General features: G+C 45.1%; 1 protein-coding gene across 1 annotated transcript; it reads right to left on the bottom strand.

The window, feature by feature from the left end:
• Positions 1 to 283: 283 nt before the first annotated feature.
• LOC138260000 (uncharacterized) lies at positions 284 to 5234 on the bottom strand. Its single transcript, XM_069208046.1, has 2 exons — positions 2632 to 5234; positions 284 to 2105 (listed from the first exon to the last, which is right to left on the bottom strand). Exons 1-2 carry the CDS (start codon positions 3789 to 3791, stop codon positions 1994 to 1996), a joined length of 1272 nt encoding a protein of 423 aa, XP_069064147.1. The 5' UTR covers positions 3792 to 5234; the 3' UTR covers positions 284 to 1993.
• Positions 5235 to 10038: the final 4804 nt, after the last annotated feature.

Below are 10038 nucleotides of genomic sequence, written 5' to 3'. Positions count from 1 at the left end.
GCACAAGTCATACACCCCACATCAAGAGGTATGCACCCGACCGAAGGCAAATGCATCTTGACCATAGTATATACAATAGCCCCACACGCATTAAAAATCAAAACAAACACCAGGGTGAAACTGCATGCAGCCCAAACACCGGCCACACAGAAACTTTAATAAGAAGCTCACTGAGCAAACACTGCAAACAGGGCCAATGGCCAGTCCTTAAAATCCCGATTGTCATGGGCCACAATGGGCCACACCTGACTCCCACAAGTGCTGGGTACTTGTAGTGCTTTCCTCTTATTTAGTTTCTAAGCACTAACATAACACACTAGAAATGCACTTGTGAGGTCAAAGAAGACTTTTATTGTTATTTTATTCTTCCCCAACCACAATGTTTATGAATGAATGACGAATTAGTAGCTTTCAAGTCCGCGTTAATCAAACAAAATATATCAGTTTGCAATATACACAGCAGGTTATATTTATAAGATATTGAATGCAAAGCAAAACAAATACTTCACCGTGTAGGAACTATTTACAGCTACATCTTTCTAAGGTCTGCAAGCTGAGACCCCTGTCAGCCGCGAGAAAGAGTGTCATCTACCCACACGGGATGCTGGCAACTGGCGCCAAGCTCCAGCACGAGGTCCGGCAGATTCGAATCTGACTCTCTGCAGCCTGTTACATTCGTTACAAAGGTGTGCCCCCTCCTCTCAGACCTGGGAAACTGAGCAAGCCTTTTGGAGACTGGCCAGGTCTCCAAGACTACTCCTGTTCCCAAGCTCAAGGGAAGAGAAACGACGCCCATGTACTCTCTCTTATCGGGTCTAGTCTACTGTGAGAGCAAAACATCTTGGTTCTCTGGTGCAAAAACACAGCTTGGAAAAATACAGAACTCCACGTTAAAGGCAATGGGCAGCTAACCTAAATATCAAATGCAATGTCATGTTAAAGGCAATAGGCAGCTAACCTAAATATCAAATGCAATGTCTAGTGTCATGTCAAAGCCAATAGGCATCTAAGCTGAATACAAAATGCAATGTCTTATATCATGTCAAAGCCCATAGGCAGCTGAGCTGAATATAAAATGCAATGTATAATATCATGTCAAAGCCAATAGGCAGCTGAGCTGAATACAAAATGCAATGTATAATATCATGTCAAAGCCAATAGGCAGTTAAGCTGAATACAAAATGTAATATATGATATCATGTCAAAGCCCATAGGCAGTTAAGCTGAATATCATGTTGAAGCCAATAGGCAGTTAAGCTGAATACATCATGTCAAAGTCAATAGGCATGCAATGTCAAAGCCAATAGGCGGCTAGACTGGATACAGCATGTCAAAGCCAATAGGCAGAATACAGAATGTAATGGCTAATGCAATGTCAAAGCCCATAGGCGGCTAAACTGAATACAGAAAGCAATGGCTAATGCCATGTCAAAGCCAATAGGCGGCTCAACTGAACAAAACATACCATGTGCTACTGGTGAACATTGAGCAACTAATATGCGCAGTGGTGAAACACAAAGTCATTGGTCAAAACAAACTTTATCAAATGGCAGGACATTCCGCCCTTTGACCAATGAATTTTTGTTTCACATATCTCTTGTGTCAAACCAAAAACAAAAAACATCAGCACAAAAAAAAAAACATTATCAGCAAATCAAATTTCAATGATCAAAGCAATCCCTGTAAAGCAATAGAAGTGAATTAACACATTGATCTCATAACCTTTCACATCAGATACATCTACATAGAAAAGACTGGGCAATTATTATTATTATTTTTTTTTCTGAATGAGTCTCTAATTCAACAGTGTTAGCAATTTGATGTGGCATGAGTTCTGCTCATGTAAAGGTGCACGGTCCACCTGAAAGGTTTTCTGGAAGATAAGCAAAAGTCAGAGTTCCATACGAGAGGGGAAAAAAAAAAAACACAGCAAACAAGTTGAACTTGAACTGAAGGCGCAGTTTGCGCAAAATGGATCCATGGTGCTGGCACTTTACTCAGCCAGGTTCAGGTTGGGGATTCGGTCCCTTCCCCGACCCCACACGCACACACCGGAAGGGGGACCACACAGCACACTCAGGGACAGTGGCGAAACGTGGTCGGATCTGCAAAAGAAACAAGTATGACTTTTCTTGCAAATAACATTTTTCATTTAAACTGCACCCTTCCTCTTTCTTTCCCTGTTTTATAATCAGCAGGACGTTTTTGGGGCCCTTTGTTATATTTTCTGCAGGTTCTGGAGGGTCACTTGGGGCTTCAGCCCACACATCAGCACTGAGGTTTTTATCTGCTGCGCCACAGCTTCCTTTTTCTTGCACTGTCAGAAGGGCTGGGGCAGACTCATTCTTTACCAAACCTCCATTCACTGCACTTTTGTCAATTTGGGCCATTCTGTCTCCAATTTGTATGAATGAATCAGATTCTTTTCTAGGTATCAGCATAATTTCGATTTTTCCTTGGTAATTTGCAGCAATCACTCTCCCTAAAACCTGATCAATTTGCCATTTCTGTTCTGGTAACTTTCCTCTCCCCAACTGCTCTGTGACTGCTTGCATGACAGATTGCTTTTGTGCGTGCTGCACAGTTTTTATCAAATCTAGGGGAATGTGCATCTCTCTCATCTCTGCCCACCTGTAAGTGGCTTTTCCTCTCAGCTGCCCACATTTTTGGGGCACCCACTTAGCCATCCCCACTAAGGCAGAATTCTGGGTGAACACTTCTCTCTCTGAATTTTTCTCATTAACATCTGCAAGGTAATTGAACCAGTTAGGTACAAGCCATGTGGCTAAAACATTATCAAAGAACCAAAAATCAGCATAAAGATTACACATCTCACGTAGCTCTTGCTTTAAAATCTGACACACATTATACAACGCTGTTCCTTCTACTGTGCCAGAAAGCAACATTTCAGTCAATGAATCATTAGTAAAACAAACATGCTTTTTATCTTCAGTGGACACGAATTCAAATGGTGCACACAATTTCATTGATAATTCTTTTACCTGTGGTACTCTAGCCCTGTCTTGCAAGTACCAGATGCATTGTATGATTCTAGCTAGGGGCACTATTTTCTTTCCTTGTTCTTGATTTAAATATACATAAGTATTTCCTTCTTGCACTGCGCAGAAACCTAAAGTCTGCATTATTTCATTTGCCAAATCACACGCGCGCAGCTGCATATTATTTTTCACAGTGACCATATACAAAAGTGTTAGGATTTCTCTCAAATGAGGGCTATTCTTTTTCCAAAAATCAAACAAGCTAATGAAACTCGGGGTGTCTTGCTCTAAAATCCTTCGTTTTACTTGTGCATTTTGCAACGTAACTCGTAAATCACATTCTGGTCTCTCGTCCCTGTTATCAGTTAAGGAATGCACTTTGGCTGCCAAAAACCCTGGCTCACACGGAAACTCAGTGCAGCTCGGAGCTGTCTTAACCCCCTCATTACTGGAATGGGACAAGAAAGATTCTTCATTTTTATAACTTTCAGCATTATTTTGAATTATCGTATCCTGGCTAATTTGCTCACGTAAATTCCTATTTTCATGTTCCAACTTCCTACATTTCTCCTGCATTTCTCTGTAAGCAGATAAAGGTATCCAGACCTTTCTGTCATCATTACTTCCAAAACACACGTTTTCTACATATATACAACGGGAATTATTTCTCAAAACATTATCAGGCCTTTTAGCTACACATGCATTTTCTTCTGTAATTCCCCAAACAGAAAACAATTCACAGTTTTTCTTAGCACCATCAGGCAGTTCATCAACACATGTATTCTCAGACATGGTCTGCCGTGCTACTGTGATTCTCCAAACAGAAAACAATTTCTGTAATTCTCCAAACAACAAAAAAACAATTACACTTTCTAAAGTGTGCACTTAGAAATCTACTAACTCGTCAAACCCCTTAATCACCTCTTAATGACCGGCCCCACTTCTGGTACCAATTGTAGTGCTTTCCTCTTATTTAGTTTCTAAGCACTAACATAACACACTAGAAATGCACTTGTGAGGTCAAAGAAGACTTTTATTGTTATTTTATTCTTCCCCAACCACAATGTTTATGAATGAATGACGAATTAGTAGCTTTCAAGTCCGCGTTAATCAAACAAAATATATCAGTTTGCAATATACACAGCAGGTTATATTTATAAGATATTGAATGCAAAGCAAAACAAATACTTCACCGTGTAGGAACTATTTACAGCTACATCTTTCTAAGGTCTGCAAGCTGAGACCCCTGTCAGCCGCGAGAAAGAGTGTCATCTACCCACACGGGATGCTGGCAACTGGCGCCAAGCTCCAGCACGAGGTCCGGCAGATTCGAATCTGACTCTCTGCAGCCTGTTACATTCGTTACAAAGGTGTGCCCCCTCCTCTCAGACCTGGGAAACTGAGCAAGCCTTTTGGAGACTGGCCAGGTCTCCAAGACTACTCCTGTTCCCAAGCTCAAGGGAAGAGAAACGACGCCCATGTACTCTCTCTTATCAGGTCTAGTCTACTGTGAGAGCAAAACATCTTGGTTCTCTGGTGCAAAAACACAGCTTGGAAAAATACAGAACTCCACGTTAAAGGCAATGGGCAGCTAACCTAAATATCAAATGCAATGTCATGTTAAAGGCAATAGGCAGCTAACCTAAATATCAAATGCAATGTCTAGTGTCATGTCAAAGCCAATAGGCATCTAAGCTGAATACAAAATGCAATGTCTTATATCATGTCAAAGCCCATAGGCAGCTGAGCTGAATATAAAATGCAATGTATAATATCATGTCAAAGCCAATAGGCAGCTGAGCTGAATACAAAATGCAATGTATAATATCATGTCAAAGCCAATAGGCAGTTAAGCTGAATACAAAATGTAATATATGATATCATGTCAAAGCCCATAGGCAGTTAAGCTGAATATCATGTTGAAGCCAATAGGCAGTTAAGCTGAATACATCATGTCAAAGTCAATAGGCATGCAATGTCAAAGCCAATAGGCGGCTAGACTGGATACAGCATGTCAAAGCCAATAGGCAGAATACAGAATGTAATGGCTAATGCAATGTCAAAGCCCATAGGCGGCTAAACTGAATACAGAAAGCAATGGCTAATGCCATGTCAAAGCCAATAGGCGGCTCAACTGAACAAAACATACCATGTGCTACTGGTGAACATTGAGCAACTAATATGCGCAGTGGTGAAACACAAAGTCATTGGTCAAAACAAACTTTATCAAATGGCAGGACAGTACTCCACAGAACGGGGCACCATGTGGGGATGCAGGCACCTCACGGAAGGGGGGCAGGGGGTGGGGATTTTCGATAGGGGTGGGGCTTTGACTTTCTTGTGGAAGGTGGAGGGGGGTAAGCTTCTCCTTTGAAGGGGGTGGGGGCTGTTTGGCTCAGGTGGAGCTGGATGGCCTAGGCTCTAACCGGGCCTTCTTCTTCACTGGGGAAGGGGCACAGGAATGGGAAGGGTGGACCAGGGAGGGCTGTGATGTGGAAGGAGCGGAAAGGACAAGGAGGTGGGTATGTTTGGGGACAAGACAGGGTGGGCCAGTGGGTTGTAAGAGGTCAGCACGGGAGAGGAAAAGTTTCTTGGGAGCAATTGGGGTGGGCGTGGATGAGGGCGTAGGAGTGGGGGCAGAGAGAGTGGATGTATGGGGTGTAGTTGTGCATGTAGTGGGTGCAGGTGACTGCTCAGTATGCTGTTGTGTGGTGGATGTCTGATGGGTAGGTGTCTTGGTGCGTTTTTGTGTCTTGGGAGGTGGTGGGGTGGACACAGTGGGAGAAGACAGACAGCTAGTGTGGATGTATGTTGGGTGGGTGTCTGCAATTCTGTTGTGTGCTGCATGTGTCAACTACAGTAGAGGTGGTGAGTGCAGGTGTGGTGTATGGGGTGCATGTATGGCTGTCTGCTATTGTGGTGAGTGCAGGAAGAGGAGCAGTAACAGTGAGTGAAGGTGCAGTGCATGAGGGTGTGGATGTAGAGGGGACAGACAGGGAGGCAGAACAGGTGGGCACATTGGGGGAAGTGGACGTTGTTGTGCATGCAGATGTCTGTTGGCTGTGTGAATGCTTGTGGTGGGAGGTGTGGTGCTTGTGTTTTGAAGTGTGCTTCTTGTGTGTTGATGTGCCAGTCAGTGGTTCTGATTGTGTGCTTTGGACGGGTGAAGTGAGTGGGGTGCTGGAAGGGGTAGAGGAGGTTGGAGGGGGGACGGAATGGCCAGGGAAACTGGCTGCTGTACGAGAGGAGGCCAGAGCCTGAAAAGATCTCTGTAGGGCAGACACTGCACCGTGAATGCCATCCATGCTAGCCCCTGGATGGCATTGACTATGGTTGTCTGCCCTACAGAGATGGTTCTCAGGAGGTCAATAGCCTCCTCTGTGAGGGCAGCAGGGCTTACTGGGGCAGGGGAGGAGGTGCCTAGGGCGAAGGAGACGCCCACCTTTCTGGGTGGGCGGGCACGGGCAACTCTGTGGGGAGCAGAAGGGAGGGCGGTGATGGTATGGTGGTGGCGGAAGATCTCACAGTAGTGGTGTGTGCACTAGGGTCCGCCTTCACCAGAGGACCCCCATCGGAGGAGGTCTCAGAGTCACTACCTCCTGTGGTAGTAGACTCCCCCGTGGAAGTCCCCTCGCCCTCCCACCCACTGGTCCCCTGGGCGTCAGTTATCTCTGCCTCAGAGGATCCGTGGGCCGCTGCCTCCCCACTTGCCGATGCCTCAGCTCCCTCACCTGATGTTGATGCTGTACCAAACCAACACAAGAGAACAGGGATGGGGAGACAAAACAGGAGAGATACTTGTAAATAGCTGAATGCTGATACAGAATGGCCAGACATGCACCCACTGAGCAAACACACCCAGCAGGCAGCACCGTAAACTATGCCCATGGCCATGCCCCTGACTACTGACCAGAATACTGCTCTACACCCATCCACTGAAATACTTATGGAGCTGAGGTAGGTGAAACCTGACAGGGACACCCCTATACCCTTTGGGGAACATACAGTAGATGGACACCGATCAAATTCCCTGCTCTAAGCAGCATGAGCCCTATTGCACACCCAGTCATCCTTCCAGACTGCAGTATGTGAAATGAGTACTCACCCTATTGTGACTGCTGTGCAGCCTTCAAGCGCACATCCAGATCTGGGTACGCCACCACCAAGATCCATCGCATGAGGGGGGTCAGTGCCCGACGGGCACCCCTTCCACATTGGGAGGACTTCCCCAGCTGGGCCTCACTGATCTTTCGTGCCTAGCGCCGCAGGTCCTCCCACCTCTTTCGACAGTGGGTGCTCCGCCGGTTGTAGACCCCCAGGGTCCGCACCTCCTTGGCGATGGCATGCCAATGTGCCCTCTTCTGGTAGGCGCTGACCTAGAAGGGCGACACAGAAATGGAAGACAGAGGTCAGGCACTTGCACGATAGGAACAGCTGACAAATTGTCCAACATTGGACTGACAGTACTCTCAGACATACAGGACAGTCGCACGCAGCATTCCATGCACCATGGCCCATTGCAGCTCAGAGGAGCACACATATGTGCAATCCACACCATCCATTACACACACAGTGCCCCCCAAACCCGGACTCACCTGTACCTCTGGCCGTCCGTAGAGTTTGCCGTACCGGGGCAGGACCCCGTCCACTAGCTTCTCCAGTTCTTCCTGGGTGAAGGCCGGGGACCTTTTACCTCCACCACATGGCACATCCATAGCCAGAGGCAGGCCACAGCAGTACACAGAGTGGAGTACCTGTCAGCACGAGATCAGGGAGTCAAGTGATCAAACGATGACGAACGCGCATACGTTCCGCGGCGGTATGCACCGTCACCGCCAGCGGCGATCATGATATGCCAGGATTCCCCATTGGCATCCATGTTAGCCAATGAGGTTGCGAACAGCAGTCAACACCGCCTTACGCGGTGACGTCAACCACTAGCAGTATGAGGTCACTTCCATGACGAAGGGGCAGATCTACAGTGGGCAGACATTTTTCCATCACCTACGCATCTTCAATTTTCTACTACTCACAATCCAGGGCCTACTAGCCACACCTAGGCCTCTATCCATTCCGTATAGTAGCACACATGAATTACTCTGTTCCCTCCTAGTGATGTTCATGTATATTTGTCAGGTAGCAGTTTTTGTAGAGACACTACAATGAACAATGCAGTGCAGAAATGTTGAGAAGTGTGCCAATGTATGTGTCTACATCACTCCTTTTTGAAACCCCTCGTAGGTACCGACCCTTGTGGCGGGGAAGGGCCCCAACGGTGTACAGAGCACTTGTGGATATGGGGACCATGGTGGAGCGTCACATCATAATCACTTACAGACTCACATGTGCAACTATTCAGGACCTTTGTGCATTACTGGATCCTGTACTAACTCCGGGAAATTTTAATCAGCATGCCATTCCAACTGAGGTGCAGGTGCTCTCTGCACTCCATTTCCTGGCCTCAGGCTCATTTCAAGTGACGGTGGGCATGGGTGCTGGTTTCTCACAGCCAATAGTCAGGTACTGACAAGATTTCCGAATGCTTTTGTACAACATCTGCAATCCTATGTGCGGTTTCCCCAAAGTACTGACCTCCCTGCCATCAAGTCTGACTTCTATGCCTTTGCAAACATTCCCCATATCATAGGTGCCATCGATGGCACACACATACCCATCATCCCCCCAAGAGTGAGTGAACAGGTGTACAGAAACAGGAAAAACTTTCACTTTATGTTGCCTGCTCATATTCTTGTCTCGTGATTATTGCAAGTTACCTTTGTCAGTGCTCCATGTTCCGGGGAAAACTGTAAGAATTGATCTTTGAATCATCCGTTCTGCCAGATGCATCGCGTGATCTGGTAACAAAGCTGTAAGATATGCGAGTTCTGGTTTCACAAGACATATCATTTCATCCTTGATGATACCATACATTTCTGACCTCTGACCAACTCCTGACAATATAGGTTGCTTTTGTGACCTTAAACACTCAATAAATACCAAACGTTTCACTTCATTGAAGACCAATAAGTACAGACTTGCCGTGATTTCGCAAGAAATTTGGAAATCCCAATTTGAATAGAATTTAACAAACTTAAAAAGAATAAGCCTTGATAAAGTCCTTCCCAGGACGAGACACGTGTCGGCTGAATTTGGTTGAATTTCAAGATCAATTCTTTCATTTGGATGCAAAGGAAAAAGATGGAATATTTTACCATTGACTCAAATATGCAATGTGTGAGAAAACACTGCCAAGTTTTTATGTGTAACACCAGTTTTGTACAGTATTAGTTTTGTCATAATTTTTTGTATTTATTTCATGGAATTGTGTTATATTTGTATTATATATATTAAATTTGTCAATGGAATAATACACTTTTTGTAATTATCACTTGTCATATTGATGCCACATTTGCTTTACATTATGTTTGTTGCTTAAAATCTTTAAATTGCTTAAACTCTCTAAGTGTAAGGATCCATGAACAGAATTGAGAATTTATGAACTTTGTTTGTGTGTGCTCCATTCTCATCTTAAATATAAAATTTTGTTGGTACAAGTTTTCTTGTTCCATTATACATACTGGACAACAGGTATGTTTAGAATGTATTGAGCACCGGTACAATACCTCACATTATAGGAAAGTGCGGCTTCAAATTAGGTTTTCTGTTGTCAACCAGCTCTTCTAAAGAACTTTCACTCCATGAACATCCAATTGGTGTGCACTGCAGACCAGTACATTTCCCATGTGAATGCCATGTGTCCAGGTTCAGTCCATGATTCATTTGTGTTGAGGAACAGTAGTGTGCCACAGAAGATAGAACAACTGCAAGAGGACAGAGGGTGGATCATAGGTAAGTTTGCCTGTCACTAACTGACACATTGCAGAAACCCAGCCTGCCTGACTAAAGGACATAACAATGACGAGTCTGTATTGAACCATTTTGTAGGTGATTCTGGCTATCCAAACTTGCGTTGGCTCCTGACACCAGTGAGTAATCCCAGGACGGATGCAGAGAGGAAATACAATGAGGCACATGGACG

This window comes from Pleurodeles waltl, chromosome 9 (assembly GCF_031143425.1).
Source record: "Pleurodeles waltl isolate 20211129_DDA chromosome 9, aPleWal1.hap1.20221129, whole genome shotgun sequence".
Lineage (NCBI taxonomy): Eukaryota > Metazoa > Chordata > Amphibia > Caudata > Salamandridae > Pleurodeles > Pleurodeles waltl.
The sequence above is the reverse complement of the archived record's forward strand: the minus strand, read 5'-3'. Positions and strand labels throughout refer to the sequence as shown.